At 44.0% G+C, this 20,195-nt stretch overlaps 1 protein-coding gene and 1 non-coding gene across 4 annotated transcripts in view; both read right to left on the reverse strand.

Annotated features, from left to right (window-relative positions):
* The window catches only part of ATG16L1 (autophagy related 16 like 1), a 40,121-nt gene that overhangs the window by 15,431 nt on the left and 4,495 nt on the right, over positions 1-20,195 (reverse strand). The window contains exons 2-11 of one of the 3 annotated variants that reach the window (XM_055346243.1): positions 19,140-19,233; positions 14,799-14,904; positions 13,938-14,011; positions 12,599-12,850; positions 8,421-8,486; positions 5,826-5,912; positions 5,131-5,187; positions 4,863-4,910; positions 4,122-4,224; positions 1,115-1,220 (exon numbers count right to left, since the gene is read on the reverse strand). In XM_055346243.1, coding sequence (XP_055202218.1) covers positions 1,115-1,220; positions 4,122-4,224; positions 4,863-4,910; positions 5,131-5,187; positions 5,826-5,912; positions 8,421-8,486; positions 12,599-12,850; positions 13,938-14,011; positions 14,799-14,904; positions 19,140-19,233 — 993 coding nt within the window. The remainder of the gene's footprint in view (positions 1-1,114; positions 1,221-4,121; positions 4,225-4,862; positions 4,911-5,130; positions 5,188-5,825; positions 5,913-8,420; positions 8,487-12,598; positions 12,851-13,937; positions 14,012-14,798; positions 14,905-19,139; positions 19,234-20,195) is intronic. The other 2 variants (XM_055346241.1, XM_055346242.1) reach the window with 2 other exon arrangements.
* Positions 3,096-3,368, reverse strand: LOC129494034 (small Cajal body-specific RNA 6). Its single transcript, XR_008661290.1, has one exon. It is a non-coding gene; the product is annotated as a small Cajal body-specific RNA 6 (non-coding RNA).

Below are 20,195 nucleotides of genomic sequence, written 5' to 3' on the forward strand. Positions count from 1 at the left end.
TTAATTATGGAGTCACTTTCCAGACCCCCCCCCCCCCAAAAAAAAAAAAAGGCCAGGGCAGACAAATTTGGTACTTTATTGATAATTATAACCAAACGGATCAATAGACTATTCTTGCTCTAAACACACCAGAAGTGGCGACCCCCATACTTCTTCAGCTGCTCTATAGCCCAGCGGAGGCCAAAGTGGGAAGAGCAGGCTCTCCAGTCAGAAATCCAGCTCAGGGCCTAATCAGTTATTGGCCATGTAAATCAACTATACAAATCAAGTAGTGTCTCTGAGTTTTCATCTTGTCAAGTAGGTGAGATACCTACCTTCAAACTGCACAGGGTTAGGGCAAGATCACGGGAAATAACACAGACAAGGGCCTATTGGATCTTCTTGTTGGACAGGGAGCATGTATGTGCTACGGGGAGTATGTATGTGCTATAACTAGAGTGTTGACAAAGCGGTTCTTATTAAAATTTTCAGTCTTATTCCTCAACCTTCCTTTATTAAAAAAATATGAGACTCAACTAAATCTCAAAATGCTGAAATTGAGCTATCCCCAGCCTCAGAATTCTAAGACATGATTAAGTCCCATTTCCTGTTTTAATGCCATCCCATTTGAGTACTCTGAAGCCACTTCTGAAACAAGGTATAGTCAAAGAGACAAGGTCTTGATGATGAGCTGCTTGTTAATAAATACATTCTTCCTGGGAGATATACCTCTTTTTATTCTCAAGCTTAGATATGACCTCAATCTTTTTCCCCAGGCCAAGGCTACTGGTATTATTAAATCTGCACACCTCAGCTCAATGTTTAGTTTAATTCTAAAGTCCCCGACTTTAAGATTTTTAAATTTTCCTTTTAAAACCTATATTATCTTGGATGATGTTCTGATTATATCTGAGAAAACATGAACACTAACGAATCCATAACTTAACAGTATTTTCTAGTCACTACTTAAAAACTCAGAGCAAATATCCACTCAGCTGTGGCAACTGAGATGGTGATAATGCTTTGGTCAGATAATTACTGACACAAAATATTGGATATTTTGAGAAGGTGCCAGAAGGCAAGATCACCCAGATGTCATCAAAACAGCCTCCTTCTTTGCACTCAGGGGTCTTACCTCCAAACACTTCCCAAAGCTTAACTCTCCGATCCATGCCTCCTGTGGCCAGCAGCCGGGAGCCAGGGCTGAACTGCACAGCGTTGACTTCCCCATCATGAGCATCCTGCAAGACAAGTATCCTGCTTCAACCCAATCCCTGTCATTCCAAGCGGAAAGAGCCCAATACAAATGAACACTATGGATGCCTAACCAAAGGTGCTGGACAGTCACCCATAAATAAAGGGGATCTGCTCATAAACTAACTTGGATTCCTAGCCCAGGGTCTCCTAAGATTGTTACCATTTTATTTATATAGTTACAGTTCCATCTATTTTAGTGCAACCTTCTTAGAAAGTAGTCAAAATCTGTGTAGACTGCCTATAGTCTGTCTTTGCATTAATTTTCTTAATAAAAATGAAGTTTCAATCTATCGTCTACTATGATCTTATAGCTTAAAACTAAGCCTCTGATTTACCATCTTTCTTTTGGTTCAGATTATGTTAATGCTACATGCTAAACTACCTAGTGAAAGTACAGCATGGCTTCTAATGATAGAGAAAGGCTTTACAGCTTTCCTAAAGGTGAGAATATCCTCATATGGAATCCTAATAAAAGCAGCTGCCAGTCCTTCTGCTACATATCAGTGTTACAGTGGGATTCTATTCTGTTCTGGAAATAAAAGGGCACCAGTGTATTCTAGGCAGGGAGACTTCTGCCAAGTTTCTTATTAACTTTCTGAAGCCTCAGCTTGCTCATCTACAGGAAAGGTCTTCCACCAAGTTGTGTGGCCTAGGACTGACTCCCTGATCGTGGGGAGTAGGTCTTCGATAAAGTAAGGGTCACTCTGGGAGAATTTAATTCTTCACAGGGAGGAGCGACTTGCTGACTTAGTCAGTTAAGCATCTGCCTTCTGCTCAGGTCCTGATCCCAGGGTCCTGGGATCCAGCCCCATATCAGGCTTTCTGCTCAGTGAGGAGCCTGTTTCTCCCTCTTCCTTTGCCCCTCCCACCCTCTCCAAAATAAATAAATCTTAAAAAAAAAAAAAAAAAAAAAGAAAGAAAAAGAAAAAGAGGGACGCCTGAGTGGCTCAACGGTTGAGTGTCTGCCTTTGGCTCAGGACATGATCCCAGAGTCCCAGGATTGAGTCCCACATTGGGCTCCCTGCATGGAGCCTGCTTCTCCCTCTGCCTATGTCTCTGCCTCTCTCTCTGTATCTCTCATGAATAAATAAATAAAATCTTTAAAGAAAGAAAAAGAAAAAGTTTACAGATGCTGAAATCTTTATGGGTGAACTACAATGTCTGGGATTTGCTCTAAATTGTTCTAGCAAAAGTCTGTGGGGCAGAGAGAATAGAACTGGCACCTGTGGCTAACTGGAACTACCTGACAGGATGATGGGACCTGGAAGTTCTCCCTACTCATAACGATGTTTGAAAATTTCCATAATATGGGATGCCTGGGTGGCTCAGCGTTTGGGCGTCTGCCTTTGGAGTCCCGGGATCGAGTCCCACATTGGCCTCCTCGCAGGGAGCCTGCTTCTCCCTCTGCCTGTGTTTCTGCCTATCTCTGTGTCTCTCATGAATAAATACAATCTTTATTAAAAAAACGAAAAAACTTTCCATAATAAAAAGGAAAAAAAAAAGACTGCGAAATGTGGATTACAAATACCAGATCATTAAACAGGTCATCAACCACTTGCCTAAAACATCATTTTGAGAAGACAAAACCTGTCACATTCGCTTGGGCCTGAAAAAGACACTTGAAATATGCTGGCAAATTGAATTTAAATAAAATATAAATAAATAAAAAGAAATACCATTGAAATCACACTTATTAATGGACAGGGATATAAACATCACTTTATTTTGCTTGGTGGTGTGATCCTGCCGCAGCCCTCAGGTCCCACTGCTGCAAAGCTGTCTGACAAGTGGCCAACCTTTTTGCCCCCGTGTGATTCCCTTCTTTTTCTTTTTTCTCCATGCTATGTTTCTACTTAGGAGGTCTCAGATTGAAAACTTGAGATCATGCACCATCACACCCCTGCTGCCACTCTTTGACCTCCTGCAGAGCTGGTTCTGTTGGATATTTGTCAGCCATGAACCGCACACTCACAGGAACACAGGCTGACACAGGATCCAGGTTATCAGCTGCTCCATTACCCCATGCACAGGACTTAAATGTGCCAGGAGAAAAAATGGGCTGCTGGGAGCTGAGGGCAGAAGGGGGCTGTGACATTAAGTGCAATCAGACCTTTTACCAATCATCACTGACCTCCATAAGGTGCCCAATCCAACTCCTCATCCAGAGGGAGACTCTCTTTATGACATACAAGGTGGCTGGATCACTCAGCCAGTTCACTGTGTGGAAATCTCTATTTGATTCCTCCTTAGGCCTGGTTTCCCCCATAAGGAGTCCTCCTCTCCCCTGAAAGCTGACTATTCTAACTCACCCCATGTAATCCACAAGTCAGCCCAGCTAGCTTGGCTCTGCTCTGCTGCTCCATCTCCCCCAGACACCCACCTGCCAGCCTCAAGTCAGGTAGCCCACATTTCCCCAGGCTGGTTCCATTTCTGCTCACTCACCCCAGCTGAGACCTGCTTATTCTTTTCTACAAGCACCCAGCTCTGAACACCAGCCGACAGCCCTGGCATCACAGTGACTTCTGCCCAGGACTATCTCCTACTTCCAACCTTGCACTTCTAATGACAGGAAGTCACACAGATATGGACAGGAATTACTGTAACTTCTCACCAGCCCTAGTTACTTCTCTCTTGTCCTGCCTCTCATGCTACTGATTCTCTTCCAGTCAGTCTTGTATTACAGAAAATGGTTATAACAGATTCTGTCCCCTCAAGCTGAGCAAAATGTATCAATCCCTTCTATCAGACACAGTCAACAGGTATAAAACTTGCTTTGTTCTAAATAAAATAGCAGAAAGCTAGCTGCCATAGAGAATGGCTCCTTGAACCATCCGGCTCCGCTACCATACAAAGCTTGGTGGGATGTGGGGTTCAACCATACTTACAAAGATACACATCGCTGTTGTTGGCACTCTCACTTCTTTACTAGAACCAGGATGAGTATCCACATTATCCTGGGGAACTGGAAAGGAAGAGACAGAGCGCCTCCTAAGAAGTAACATAAAGGAAAATATTAGGATTGCACAAGGCTTCCTGTCCGCCACATACCCAGAGGGATTCAAAGATGACTTCTGACAGTAGCTTCTTCTCCCTCTTAGACTCTTCAAACCACAGAACAAATCACCCGATCAGAAGCATCCTCAACTCAAACGACACCCAGAGACGTATCCAGCACATACCTGTACTTTCCTGCTTGTTAACCTATAGACTCCAAAACCCAACACTGAAAAAACAATCCCACACAACTGCTTCCCCAGTCAATAAAATGCTGCAAAACGTTCTCAACATAATATAACTACCTGCTCCGAGGGAGCATGTTTGTATTTTGATAAGACTACATCAAGGTGCCTTTTATGCCTAGTTACGATCATCCTCAGCAGTGTGGTCAAGGCGGCGTCGAACGCATGCCAGAAGAGAGAAAGGAGAGCGTGACTGCTGTGCAGAGTTCAACCTAACTGCCCGCTCAAGAGGCTGACAGCACTCCGAAAAACATGCACAGCGGCCTGGGTGGTACATGCACATCCAATGATGGGGTGAAGAGAGGGAGGGTGGTGTGAAGCGATGATCAGCACAATTATCAAGGAGCCACGCTCACATGCCGAGCCAAGAGAAGGTAATATTTTCACCTGGCAGCATCAGAAGAGTGATGTCCCAAAAGGGGAGACTCGGACAGACTTAAAAGGTAAGGCCAGATCAGCACGCAGCAAGATTAAGAGAAAGAAAATGGAGGAAAAAAGGAAGAAGCTAAGTGAGAAAGCTGAAGTCAAAGCATCTGTATACTCGGCGCTACGGGAATTTTGGTGTACGTTTAAAAAAACGGTGATAAATCATATACAATACTTATGAATATTCACACACATATTAACAAGGAAAGGTGAAGGTTTTCTAACCTACCCAAAGATATTAGTGATAGAATCCAGAAGGCCTCCAGCAGGCTGCGAGAGTCGCTTACTAAAGAGGAGGGGAGGATAGGTTTAAACCTTAGAAACATTTTGCCCAAATAATTCATCAATAAATACAGTTCACAAAAATAGGTACCTGGGAGTATGTTTCCCAATGAGTCCCCAAACCCCAGCCGAGAAACCCGAGAGGAGTAAACTACCAGAAAACAGGGGGAAGGCAGGAGGGAGGACCCAGCTTCAAAGACATGAGGTTTCCTCACGTTACTTTAACTGTCCACTCGGTCAACCTGACCTAACAGAGTCTGGTTGTTAATACCCAATCCCCAACCTTTCAGTTCTACTTTAGCAAAGAGGAAAAACATCCTGGAACTCGAGTACAAAATAAGCAGCATGATCTAAATAATCATCCCAACAAGGTATAACTGTCCATCTTGTGGGAAGCCACTACACTTTCTTCCGCCTCACCTCATAGTTGGTGGCAGCACTAAGGGACAGCTTGCCTCCCACTGAGAGGTGACCGGAGGAAGACAGGGACACTCAGGAGCCCACAATCTCCATGGTTGTGCAGGAGGGGCCGGGTGCTCCAGTGAGGGGCCTGGCTGCATCGGGCTGCTCTAGCCATGGCCACCAATGTGCTAGCAGACCATGGCTTGAGCTCTCCTTTCCTGGCCCACCCCATCCACTTACGTGGCTGCTCTGCTGATGGCTCGCACAGGAGACGTCTCCTCAGCGTGATCAGAGGTTTCGTCCACAATGACTTCAATGTCATCATCCCTGTAAAGAAGGGCAAGAGGCCGAGTCTTTGATTCTGCTAACCAGTAGCTGTGTGGTGAGTCTGTTCCACAAATGTCAGCACCATCTCCTAATCACAAAGAGCCTCTGCGACTTGGCTGTGACAGAGATGGTCAAGGGTTCTCTGGAGACACAGGCTGTGCTCCGAACAATACTAAAAGAAACGTTTAACCTGTTGACATCAAATCCAGAATGCCAGCTGAAAATAACTTTATTTTTTTTAAAAGATTTTATTTATTTATTCATAGAGACACAGAGAGAGAGAGAGGCAGAGATTCAGGCAGAGGGAGAAGCAGGCTCCACACAGAGAGCCTGACATGGGACCTGATCCAGGGTCTCCAGGATCACACCCTGGGCTGCAGGCGGCACTAAACCGCTGCACCACCAGGGCTGCCCTGAAAATAACTTTAAAAGCGATCTTTTGATCCTCTGAAGTGTGAACACAGCTCTCACTTGGAAAGCAAGGAAATAATGATTTGTTAAGTCTATTACTACGTATCCAGCGCCAAGGGAGATTTCTTTCCTTCAGAGGTCTGGTTCATAGCTGAAAGGCTCCTGCACACAAACAAGCGGACTACAGAAACGGTTCCCACGAGAAAGGCTGAGCAGCAGAAGACCGCTGGACAGCTATGCAGTCAAGAAAACAACAGGGCAGGGAAGGGATCCAGGTGAGGAGGAGAAGGGATTGCTGGAAGAGCAATGAATTGCATTAACATTGGCTTTAAACACCATTTTAACAATAAAAACAGGAAAGCAAAATCTAAATGCTATTCATTTCTGACTCTGGGTTTTTTGTTTAGGTTTAAACACTTGGTGCTTCTGACATTTGGGGAATCCATCATGCTTCATGTGAAATAATCAGGCCACAGAAATGCCCTGTTGTTTACCCGCCTTACCCTGCCCCAGATACACAAAGTACCTCTGGAATTCTCCTCTCTGCCTTTTCCTGGTTGAGGGGAAGGCAAGGAATTATTTTGGCCTTAATGACCTCCTACCAAGTTGCAATCTTCACAGATAAGTAAAATAATAAAACATAACCAACCCAAGACTTTATCACCTAATGTTTGGACTCCTTAGAACTTGAAAGTAATATTTTTCCGTGATTATCTGGATTATGTAAATATATACTTAACTTATCAAGCAAGTTAAACCAAGTCCAAGTAAATCTGTTTTCCCTGGCTACTGATTTTAGGATTCCATGCAACTGAGCCCAGTCTAAGTCAGGATGCAGGGAAGAACAAAGGCAGGCTTGAAGAAAGAGAACAAGACTGGCCTTTCTTTTCTTCGTGTTTTGGTTTGAGGGAGCACTTATGTTCGCACAAGGGCGACAACAGAGCAGCAGAGATAGCAAGAGTAGCCAACACGAGTTCAGCCTATGTAAATATTTTCAGAACGCTACAGGCATGAAGACACTCAGAACTGTGCAAAAGCCCAGGGTCACAGGAAAATACCAGAATGTGGCAACTGGTTATCACAGCCCTTCAAAGATAGAAGTGTCCTTTGCCCCGAGAAACTCCACTCTTGTGGAAGCACAGAGATTCAGAACAGGCCTTTACAGCCAGACACTCCTAGGTTAGGTTCATTCGGCCCCTTTCTATGAGATCTTGGGCAGCACCCAGTCACCTGTTTATGCTGCGATTGGGAGGCAGACAAATGAAGCTTTTGTAAACTATCATTTCCAGGTCAATCATTTATTTACTTTGTAGTGTCAGGAAAATACATCTGGGATTTATATTTCACATCTTGGAGTATAGAAGAAATGTACATATTCTAAATCAAAGCATAGCCTTAGTATGAAAACCTTTCTTTTCTTATAAATTAAAACTTTGTCTGGTGGATGACTCCTAACTGAACTAAAACCAGCCACCTCCGTTTATAAGGAAGGAAACATTTTAAAACCCAGTAACTCACAATTCTAATACTATATTCTGTAATATTTTTCAGTGGAAAAGGAACACGTCGTGAACTAGAAGCAAAGGGAATTCAGCCATTAAAACATCCACCACTCTTAACACAAAACTTCAGATCTTGGGGAAGGCCCTCCACCCCAGTTCCAGATCATGGAACGTTCCTAACAGATTCAATCCCTTTTGCTCCAAGAGACCGTCATTTTCACTTAGGCTTCAAAGGTTTGCCCATACCTCCAATCAAAGTTACACATAAGAACTGAGAGCAAGAGAAAGAATCCCAGCCCAGTGATACACTGCAGGAGGCCCAACAAGGGGTAGAAAGCAGATCAAAGTGTCAAGAGGAAAGCAGCAAGAAAGCCATTCACTCAGGGTGCAGAACTCACACTCACAGCCGATGAGGAGCATAAATGGGAGCAAACTTCTGGGAGGGAACCAGTGTGTTTAGTGGCTCCCTTAAATCTTTTAGCTTCCTTTCTACAATCTATAAAATGGTTTTACAGAAATAAAAATGTTATAAAGCCATTTTAAAAGAGCAAATCAAATTACTAAGAGCAGTTCTGATAGGAATAGCTCTACTTACTGTTCAACGGGTAGAGGTTCCTTTGCTGCTTCTGCAAGCTCTTTCTGCAGCCGGGCTTGCCGTCTCCTATTGAGAAAAGCCCACTAGTTACGTCTGCTTAAAGAAAGCATGGCGTTTCGGCCCTCAGTAAGCTACGAGTTCTCTAACACATCTGAATATTCAGTGCATTTAAAATAACTGCCCTGGGCAAAGATACCAAAGTCCCAAACCCACACCAGTAACATCAGTAAGGAACCCTGTTATAAAGGATATCAGAGCAAAGCCCAGAAGAGGGATTATGTCATTAGAGAAAGCAGTGAACTAGCAAGGGAGAAGCCTGCTCGTTGTGTGACCCTGGGCCTCTCAGGACAGAAAGGCACGTCAGGTTTATCCAGGGTTACTCACGGTCAAGAGTTGGCCTTCTGCAGCAAATAGTCTAATACCAACATATCAAGAGCACAAATAGTAACAGTTAAGATTTACCTGGAATTTAGTTGTGCCTAACTTGGTATTATTTCTAGGTTTTAGCTCATTTAATCCTTGTAATGATGCTGTAAGTACCATTTTACAAATAAGGAAACTGAAGTCTGACATTCTTGAACTGTCAAAATGCACATGGCTTCACCTACCAGGGCTGGACATGTCTCTTGGCTGTGGATAAAAATTTTTTTTAAGATTTATGTATTTATTTTAAAGAGAGAGAGTGGGGGAAAGAGCAAATGGAGAGGGAGTGAAAGACTCCTCAAGCAGACTCCCTACTGAGCGCAGAGCCTCACATGGGGCTCCATACCAGGATCCAGAGATCATGACCTGAGGCAAAATCAAGAGTCGATGGCTCTTGGACAAATTTTAATGTGGCCAAACAGTCAAGTCCACTATTTCCCCTTCTCAGAACAAATTTTGTCTCTCTTCAAGTTCTAAATTCTGGATCTCCCTAATTTCTAACCTTGGCCTCATTTTCTTTTCCATGGCAATTTCATCTCTGTGGTTTCATCCTATATGTGGAGAACCCCCAATCTGGAATTCTGCTATTAAGCTCCAGTCAAGAATTCTGCTGGAATTTTTGGTAAAGCTTCTACCACGGTGTTAATTTTCAAAACAGGGAGAGTCCTCTAGGTGGCATATCTGAGTCATGGGAAGGGATGAAGTTGTAGCTTATACTTTTAGCTTTATTATTATTTTTTAAGATTTTAATTATTTATTAGAGAGAGAAAGAGAAGGAGCACACAAGTGGGAGGAGGGGCAGAGGGAGAGGGGGAATCTCAAGCAGACTCCCTGCTGAGCACGAAACCTGATGCAGGGCTCCATCTCACGACCCTGAGATCATGACCTGAGCTGAAATCAAGAGTTGGACGCTTAACCGACTGAGCCACCCAGGCTCCCCTATACTGTTAATTTTCTATCTGGAAGATGAAAACTAAGTTCTACAGGACAAATGACAAAATTTAATGATTTTTTTTAGCTGGAATAAATGACCTATGAACTAACTACCTGTGAGGGAAAACCAGAACGTGCGGCTTGTTACACCCCTCTACTGGAAAGGCACCTGCTGCAAACAAGGGATGAAGGACAGACCTGCAACAAACACCTGCAGCCCCTCCTTCATCACAATAGCTGAAAAGAAACCTCAAATATTCCCTGAGTGTGTCTACACAGCAGCCACTGTGACCATGAGAATAGATCAGAGCCTAGTGAGGGAGGCAGACCACAAACAGCTACTTCAAAACATGACACGTATCATGCTATCATTCAGGTAAACAAAGACTGCTAGACCACCTAACCTAGGGATTGGCACAAGGAGGGAACGCTTCTAAAGGACTGAGTAAAGAAACCTGGGGCCCCACCTACGCAACCAGATAATACACCCAAGGTAAATACCTAGGAAAACATTCCAAAGTAAGGAATGAGAGCAGACATGGAATATGCCTCCCATGCCATTTTCATTAGGAAGTGTGCATCATTCTCCTGTCTACTGTGAGGACCAAGGACCCTTCCTTAGCTTAACCACATGCCTGCAGCTTCTCCCTTGGCAGGTGTTTAACACGCTGCACTATGACTTCCAGGTGACCCTGCTGAGTTCACTTCAGGGCAAAGGCCAAGTTGTTTTACTTAAACATGAGGGGCGCCTGGCTGGCTCAGTCGGCAGACTATGTGACTCTCGATCTTGGGGTTGTGAGTCTGAGCCCGATATTGGGTGTAGAGATTGCTTAAAAATAAAATCTTGAAAAAAAAATAAAAGAAACAAGACAGAGTAAGAAAGGACAGCTCATTCTTTTAATATAAAAGAAACTTAAGAAAGTTAGAAAAAACAGGGAAGTATGAGAAAACAAAAGCCAGTCTCACCACGCACTATTAACTATTAAATATTACTGACAATTCCTTTTAATCTTTTGAATTCATTCAAATTTTGAATTGTGTCCTATGAAAAGACTTCCTATCCTATTTTCAGTTACATTAATTTTATGCATTTTCTCGCGTCACTAAGTATTCCTAAACTGTGTACTTTCAGAGGATTTTGTGAAACTGCACCATATGAAAATACCATAACTTATTTCTCCCATGAGGAATATACTGCTGCTTATTTTATACTACAGTGAGTAAGGACCAAGTCTTAGTATTTGATTAGGATGAAGTCCAACAAGTGGGAACATGTTTCAGGTCCTGTCCAGGGGCCCTGCAGGAGGTGGTGGGACAGGCTTCCCACAAACAACATGATGGTGCTTTCCCCCTGGCCCAGATGTACTGACCACATGCACTCTTGCTCACACGAGCCACCTGTGCTTCACACCTGCCTGTCTGAGGGCTCATCTGCTTTTATCAACTCCACCTTAGGATATTTGAGGACAATCGTACGTGCTCGTTGATTGTGTGTTAAGAAATCTGAAAACTGTATACAGTCCTCTTTTTATTTCTATTGGTTTTAGGGTTTAGAAAGTCCTCACACTATTTAGAAATTTTTCATAAAATAAAAAGCAGATAATCACGTTTTTTACTTCTACTTTATGTTTTCAGTTTTTATACAGATTCTGAATGAAGTCTACTTGAATATATCATTTGGTAGGATTAGCACTCATTGTTACTTAAGACTCTTTCCTACTTTCATTCTTTTAGATTAACTGCAATACTCTTTTCAAATTCTAAACTACAGACACAGGGCTTTAAAATCCTACTCTGCTGACCACTTACTATTAGTTCTCTCAGTAGATTTTCTTAGGCTTTCTAGGTGGATGACCATGAATCCCTGCCCCTTCTAGTGGCCTTGCATTGTGTCCTCTTTGGTTGGATGGCCAAAATATCGGTCTGAGTTCGAGACAGTGAGCCCCTCCTTTTCCCATTCGTGGTTTTGATATGTGTGTTAGACTCTTTGTGGGAGTGTTCAAAACACATGTTTCCCTCCACCAGGACTGACTCCAGGTGTGTGAGGTGGAAGGTCTCTGTGTTAAGCACACTATCAGCTGTTGGTTGCAGACAGATATTTTTATTAAAAGCTTTTGTTCCAAGTTTAAGGGTTTTTATCAGGATTGGGAACTGAGTCTGAGCAAATGGCATTTTTGTGGTATACTCAAGTGTTTCTACAGTCTATCATCCAAGGTGATAGATTTAATTGATTTCCAGATACACCATCTTTTAATTCCTGGGATTAATCCTAGTAGGTCTGCAGTGAATTAAAAAAAAAAAAAGGCTCCAGAATGCCTGAGAGGCTCAGTTGGTTAAGCACCCAACTTTTGATTTCGGCTCAGGTCATGATCTCAAGAGTTGTGAGATGGAGCCTCACTGGGTGCACAACCTGAGATTTTTCTCTCTCCTCACCTGCTCCTGCCATTTGTCCCTAATACATGCGTATGCTATCTCTAAAAAAAAAAAAAAAAAAAAAAAGGACCAATCTTTTTCTAATTCTAATTTATCTTATATTGCTCAAGAAATAGCTTTTCTCCTTGAAATACTAAAAGAATTCACTGGCAAAAATTGTACGGGCCAAAGCCCTTTTGGAAGGTAATCCTCCACTCTCAGCTATAAGTGTTCTTATAAACGCAAATCTCTTCTACATGCACCACTGTGATTTTTTATTTTATTAGCGTGTTCTGGCTGGCTCATCCCATCCCCCCTCATCAGAGCTGCCAGCTTATTTTTACCTTTGCAGAGAACCAGGCTCTACTTTACCAAAAATGGAAACCACTAACTGTGGACTGATGTCTCACCTTGAATCCTTTTCATTCTCTGCATTTAAGCGATTGGCTTCCTGGGCTTTCTCAGCCATCCACCGGGTGACCAGCTCCTGATTCTCTTCAGTAGTTTTCCTCAGTTTCTCCTCCAAAGCAGTAAACGTGATCTGCAGGGCATCATATTCGTCCTTCAGGGTCTGGTTGGCCCTTTCAAGGTCTTGAAGCTTACTGCGTAGTTCTTGGCACTCCGTCTCCAGGTCAGAGATCGTCTGCAAGCATTCTGCAATTCTGAAAGCAGGATGTGGAGAACAGGAATGGGGCTGCTCCAGAGTCCCGTGAGGGAGCTGGAGTACCTGGCCAGATGAAGCTCTGTGAGTGTGGGCCCCCAACAATAACCTCAGCCATGACACCAGATGCCATGTAGGACTCTTTACATTTACAAAGATCTCACTTAGCCAAGACCAGCTCTGGTGGTTTATAGGACAAGCCCATCAGAAGAGGAACTACTGGGGATCCCTGGGTGGCTCAGCAGTTTAACGCCTGCCTTTGGCCCGGGGCATGATCCTGGAGTCCCGGGATCAAGTCCCACATTGGACTCCCGGCATGGAGCCTGCTTCTCCCTCTGCCTGTGTCTCTGCACCAGCCCCCCATCATGAATAAGTAAATGAAATCTTTAAAAAAAAAAAAAAAAAGAGGAACTACTTAGGGTGAAATTCACCTAGGTGATCAATGACTAGAAAAGTAGGATTTGAAGAGGGAACTTTTGATGCCTAAAGAGTAGTAAGAGGGGCTTAAAAGGAGGCTAGAAATTCTGCACATTCCATCGGTTCTATCACTCCATGAGCAACGATGCCTTTCTAAGCCTCTAGAGATCCCTGTCTACAAAGTGAGGGAAAAAGGCATAGATGAAACCCAGGCTCCCCTCCAGCTCAAAGGTCCTAGGATTTGGAATTCCAGGCTTCTCCCCCGATCAAGAATTATCCTGCCCACAAACTCATCCCTGTTCCCAAGGGCCACACTCACATGCCCTGGCCCCATCATCATAGAAGATGCCAGCTCTCCTATGCAGTGGCCACAGGGAGAGCCATGAATGCTTTGCGGATCCTCACAGGGGTCAAGGGTATTTCCCAGGGGTATTTCCCGGGAACCTGGAAGACTGAGGGCCCCCTCCTTGCCTTTGCCATCCTTAGAACAAGCAAAAAAAAAAAAATAATCCTAGGCTGCATGTGCACAGAAATGGCACTCTTGAGGAGTCCCGTGTGGTGACCATTTGCCGGCAATCACCACTGGCCCCGCCCACAAGAGTAGAGTTAACAAAAAGTGCAACCCCATGACCAGCCCCCGGGGAGGTATCGCAGGTATCGTCTCTACTCACTTTGCTTCATTCATCTGCATCTCCCTGTCTTTCTGCTGCATTTGGTTATTCAGGTCAATCACCAATTGAGCTAACTGAGGGAAGGAAAGAGTACTTCTGTCAGAGACATTTCAGGACCTCAGCTGGAAACTAAACAACAGGGGGCTCTTTTATTTTTAAGGGGAAAAAGGGTGCCCTATAGGATAGGGCCAAGACACCAGGGAGAAACGAGCTCAGTGTCAGCAAGGAGGACTGATGGGGAGGCTCATGGGAATGTGTGCTCTTCCCTGCTCAGGCAAGGAGGAGAAGTGCTACAGGTCACTGCCAGGTTCCTGCTGAGGACCCGTCCAAACCCTTACCCTAGCCACCTTTCACATTCTCTAGCTGATAAAGTGACCAATTCAGCAGCACTGATGATAAACTGCATTTTTTTCATAATTTGCCATCAAATCGCCACCCAGGATGATCACAACCCAGAACTTTTTCATTCTTCCTAATGAATTTTTCAGAAATTGCAGGGTTCACTTTCAAATGCTTTAGGAAGGTATCAGTGACACCAGCCATGGAACAAGCAGCAGGCTCCTTTCCTTCGAAGCTTCTTCACTTGCACCTTTCATGCCACCTGGGAGGGTGACAACCAACAGATACCTTAGCAGCTTGCCCTCCTGCTGATGGGAAAGCCCTCAGCTCTCCCAATGGTGCATTCCCAGGGAGAAGGCAGTGCCACATGTAGCCAGGGTGGCTGCACATTCTAATAGAAGCACCTGCCCGCCTGTGTCCCTCCTACCCACCCCCTACCCCATGGGACCTGTGCAGAGGAAAGGGCAGGTAGCAGAAGGCAGGTCGGGGCGGGGGAGTGGCGGTGGTGGTAGCTCTCAGTACCTCCCCACGCTTCTTGTGTAGTTCAGTCAGTTCTTCCTGGTGTCTGATCCTCAGCTGGGCCATTTCCTGTAGCTGACCGTCGTTCCATGCGCCATCGTGTCCGGGACTAAGTCCCCAGACCAGGCAGAGGAAGAGAATGTGCAAAAAAGAAAGGAAAGGGGGAAAAAAATCAGACCCCAAACCTCTTCAGTTGGGCAGGGAAACAGTAACTTCAGATTTGGAACCTGTATGTGACAACACAGCCAACAGAGAAGTTTCTCCAGGCTGATGCGTTCTATGCCACTACAAACCTTAAGTAGAAAGCAGGAAATGTGAGAAACATGGTAGAACAGACCAACCACAACGCAAAGCGCAGGTTATATAAGGAACAAAGCATGGGATCTAGATGAAGTTTAGGTAAACGTGGAGGAGACAAGGTCCAGTCATTCAACAAATGTTTGACAGCCAACTATGAGCGAGGCGCTGACCTTGGACCTGGGGAGAAGACAGTGAACACAAAGCTTTGCTCTCATGTGGCTGATAAACAGTTAACAGCAGACATATGATGACTACAGTGAACACAAAGCTTTGCTCTCACGTAGCTGATAAACAGTTAACAGCAGACAGATGATGACTAAGTAAATAGATGAGGTCCAGTGGACAGACGTGCCATTAGGAGAAACTAAGCAGGGTGAGGAAGGGGACGGAGCAACAGGGGTCCTGGTCTGTGCAGAGCATTCAAACAAGGCTTCTCTGAGAAGGACATCACTGCAGGAAGCCACGTGGTGCTGGGAGCTGGGCCCTCGTGCACAGAGGGAACATCAAGTGTCAGAAAGTCCTGGAGAGGGCAGCATAGCTGATACCCTCGGGAGAAAGTATGCGTGGAGCTCCACGTGCAGGAGGGTAGAGAAGACGGTCAGGGATGAGGTGGGGAGACTATGCAGAGCCTCCCAGGCTCCTCTAGGACCGTGGCTTTTACAAGGCGTGACTAGAAGCCATCATAGTGTTGTGAGCAGGGGAAGAAGTTAAGTTTTAAAAGGATTGCTATGGTTGCTGGGTGGAGAGCAGGCTGCATTGGGGTGGGGTGGGGGGTGCAGGGGGTTGAGACAGGGAGCCCAGTTAGTGGGTTGTTACACAGTCCAGCTTAGATGAAGGTGCTAGCAGTAGAGGCAGTGAGATGTGGTCAGATCCATCCTGAAGAGAGAGCCCACAGGATTTGTCTTTGAGTTGCTGTGGTATCTGAGACAAAGATAAGAACGTGGACTCCAAAGCTTTGGGCCTGAACAACTGATAAAATGCAGGTGCCATCTAGAGATGGGAAGGACTAGGGGGAGGAGCAGGTTTGGGAAGAGGCCTGAAGAGTGCAGTGTGGACACCAGAGGGGGTGTGTGGAGAGGAAACCAGGTGTCAATCTACACGTCAAGTATGGAGTCTAAGCCAGAGGCAGACAAGCAGAAGCTGTCAGCAAATGGATGTATGTGAAGCCACCAGAGTGAGTTCAGACACCCTCAAGATTCAATATAGTTTGGGAGATTTCCGAGGGGTTTGCATCCTAGGTCAGAAACAGCAGGTGACTGAACTGTGGGTTTTCAGTTCAGGACTGAATGAGAACCATCAGATGAAAGACATTTAAACCACTACCCAGGGGAAGCACAAGGCAGAGATGAGGAAGATGCTGGAAAAGTAGGACACCAGCACCCATAGGGAGGGGGAAGAACAGCCTCTTCCACGTGCCCTATAAAAAACAAGAGGGGAAAGGGAGCAGTGTGACACTCCCTCCTTACTTCACCCTTGAGATCTCAAGGTATTTTTATGATATGTTCTAAGCACATCCTAATACCTCATCCTTTGAGGCAACCTAATACTTACCCAATCTTCACGCATGAAACAGAAGCCAAGAGATTAGAAAATGGAACACACTGTACAAGAAGCCATCTTAAATTAGGCAGAAGAACTAGAAATTACTTTTATGAAATCCTCTTATATTAATGCAAAGCACAGTGAAATATGCAAATGTAAAACTAGTCCCTTCCTCTAAAGAGCCATCATCAGGTCACTCACTGTGTGCCTGGTGGTGGAGATAGATGACAAAAACTCCTGAGCAGCCATGGTCTAAAGCAGTGGTTTGCAGGATCACCTAAGTACAGGTTATGGGCCTTACCCCCCAGTTTCTGAAACAGTAGGTCTGGTGTGGGCCCAAGATTCTGCATTTCTAACAACTTGCCAGATGCTGCCACCTAGGAACCACACATAGAAAATGACTGAAGTCAACTATTTCTGTGCTGAAAGCAAAGGGATTAAAACACTTCTGAAGGGACTCAGATAATTGATCCAGATAAAGCTTTTTAAGCACGGGCTGTAGTGTTTTAAGAATAACTGGGATGAGATGGGCAGAACTTAAGGGAACAGAAGGGAGAAGGAAACAACCAGGCCCGTCTTCTGTAAACACTCTTATGGCACCACCAAACACTGCCCTGAGCTGGTCTCCCTCAATGGACTAAGGGACAGATGCAAAAGAGACTGTGAGTGAAGAATGAATGTGCCTGAGTGACTACCAATGAGGAAGGGCAGGACACTGTGGGAAAAAGAAATCATAGATGACTTGTGGAAAATAAGGACACCATTAATAGAAACAAGGCGGTCAGGAGAGGCCTGATTAGAGACTCAAGCTTTTAGGAAAGGAAGGATCTCTAATTAAATTATCATTCCAGTGATATTTAGTGAAAAGAACTGTAAATTTGCTTATAGCACCTTACCAAGCAAATGAGCTTGGCTGACCAACAAAGGACAGAGAAATATAGTCACGAAGAGTCTAACTAGATAGAAACAAAATGTTTCAAGTTTTCAGCTGATTGAACTTAGATAAAAAAGGTAAAATGGCTTTTTCTATACCTAAAATTCACCAGAACACTGCAACTGATATTTTAAATACTATAGTAGGCCTCCCAGGGCCACAACCAGGAAGGATCTCTTGAGTTTATTATTAGGCAAGAAAAGAACCTGGGCTGAGCCATCTGTTCCTCTTTCCTACTCCGGTCTGCCATGAGAGCATCTCTCCAGATGAGGAAACACAGATGACAGGCACTTATATAGCAGATTTAGCTATGGGGATAAATAAATTCGGCTACCTCAAACTTCCGAGTTTAAAAAAAAAAACCCTGAAATTACTACCAACCTGTTTTTACAGTTGCTAAATGTTGTATGAATATGCAAAAAAGTATGTAGATTCTAGAGCAGTAATGGGTCCTGTTCCCATATGGACCCTCAAATTTAATGTACAAACATGATAAACATCTGGAAAAGACAGTAAGATTATAGAATGATTCCATTTATTTATTTATTTGTGTTTATTTATTTATTTATTTATTTTTTATTTATTTATGATAGTCAGACACACACAGAGAGAGAGGCAGAGACACAAGCAGAGGGAGAAGCAGGCTCCATGCACCGGAAGCCCGACGTGGGATTCGATCCCGGGTCTCCAGGATTGCGCCCGGGGCCAAAGGCAGGCGCCAAACCGCTGCGCCACCCAGGGATCCCGAATGATTCCATTTAAACTGCTTTTGATGAAATCTAGCTTTTGGATTTTTCTGGACCATGACCCTCAAAAAATAGTTTACACGAATAACCCATGTAAACACATCAAACTCCCCACCATGAACATCTATGTCATATTTAGTGAAACAATATTCTTTCTATTAAAATGTGGATTTGGGCAGCCTGGGTGGCTCAAGTGTTTAGCACCGCCTTCAGCCCAGGGCATGATCCTGGAGACCCGGGATCAAGTCCGTCGGGCTCCCTGCGTGGAGCCTGCTTCTCCCTTTGCCTATGTCTCTCATGAATAAATAAAATCTTTTAAAAAATAAAATAAAATGCAAGTTTTTCCTCATCTTCCTTAAAAAAAAAAAAAAAAGCTTGCTACAACCTGCTAGCTTAATTTCATATTCTATTAAAATATGTTGAAAACCACTAAACTAAAATAAAAAGGCTCAAACAGACCTGGGTTGTATAAAAAGTACTTTATGTTTATGCACCAGTCAATCCTTTATTAACAAGATCTACGTAATCTTCTCAAGAATGCTCACTGTGTGATTATTTAGAAAAAAATGAACCCAGTAGGCTGAAGGAGGAATTGGCCCAGTTACCCTCCGTGAGTCACTGATAAGACTGCTGGGTGCGTACATACCCTCAAAGAAAGAATTTTGGTGACTTGGCCTCACAAGTTCTTATTTGAGAGGAACTGACAAAAACTGGAGCACAGAAAACAGTACTTGGCTTGCCTCTCAATTAAAGAAGTGACAGGTGATCTGAGACCCGTTTCAACTGAAGAGACACAAGCAACACAGGACAGTTTCAAAATACCTTATCTCATGCCTGTTGGGGATGTCATGCTTTTCAGCTTGGAGCTTATGGGCCAGCACTGAATGAAGATCTGATTTTTCTAGCAACTTGTTATCTATTAAAAAGGAAAAGAAGAAGAAATAGATTATTTAATAGGTTATTTATTATAACCAACGTACACCTTATTACTACTTAATATCCTATAAATATTTGGACCAAAAAAATAACCGAAGACAACCAAGTCAGTTTCACTTTCATTAGGTGTCAAAGTACTAGGTGCTGCACAATAGCAATTGTAGCAACCGTATAAAACCCAGAAACATACGCTCCTTCAATGTTTCTTGGCCTAAGCTCGAGTGGCCCGGCCGAAGGAACCTGTGGAAACGCTCCTGCAAGAGTGTCTCCTGCTTACCTATATTTATCTCAGGAGGAAGAAAACAAAACAGAAAACCAAATACAGTGGAAAAACGAAATGTCATGCACCTCGAAGTAATATGGGAGTCTTACCTTTTTACATTTGGAAAATTTCATTTTTAGATCAGGCTACTAGAGGTACAAATAGGAGAGTCCCTGACCTCGAGAAGCTCAAATATAGCAGAGGGTCAGGTATAACAAGGATTAGAAGAGTGAGCTTTACTCATTTGCATGGATGGTTGTACAGGTGAAGATGACAGAATTCAGGCAGGACGGCTTGCAGAGTGATCTGGTTAAGTGGCTAGAAATGAAAGTTGGAGCCAACACATGAAAGCAGAATGAAAAATTCAGGCCTTTTCTTACTGGCAGTGGCGAAAAAATAGATTTTAAAAGCATGCAGTGATATGAACAGATGTTTACCAGTAAGTAAGAAGTCAAAGATTAATCTGAAGTTCCTGCCCAAGCAACGGGCTAGAAGATGCTAATGTGTCAGAGAACACAAGAGTAGAGAACCAAAGGAAGAAAATGAATTTTCTTTCTGAAAGTAACAAATGTGACAGGAAAGGTGGCACAGGACTTCAAAGGACGAGAAGCTAGGAGTGACAGTCACACAGGGACTGGCAAGGTGGGAGGGGCACTAAACAGCACAAAAGATTGATCACG

This window comes from Nyctereutes procyonoides, unplaced genomic scaffold, assembly GCF_905146905.1.
Source record: "Nyctereutes procyonoides isolate TBG_1078 unplaced genomic scaffold, NYPRO_anot_genome, whole genome shotgun sequence".
Classification (NCBI taxonomy): Eukaryota; Metazoa; Chordata; class Mammalia; order Carnivora; family Canidae; genus Nyctereutes; species Nyctereutes procyonoides.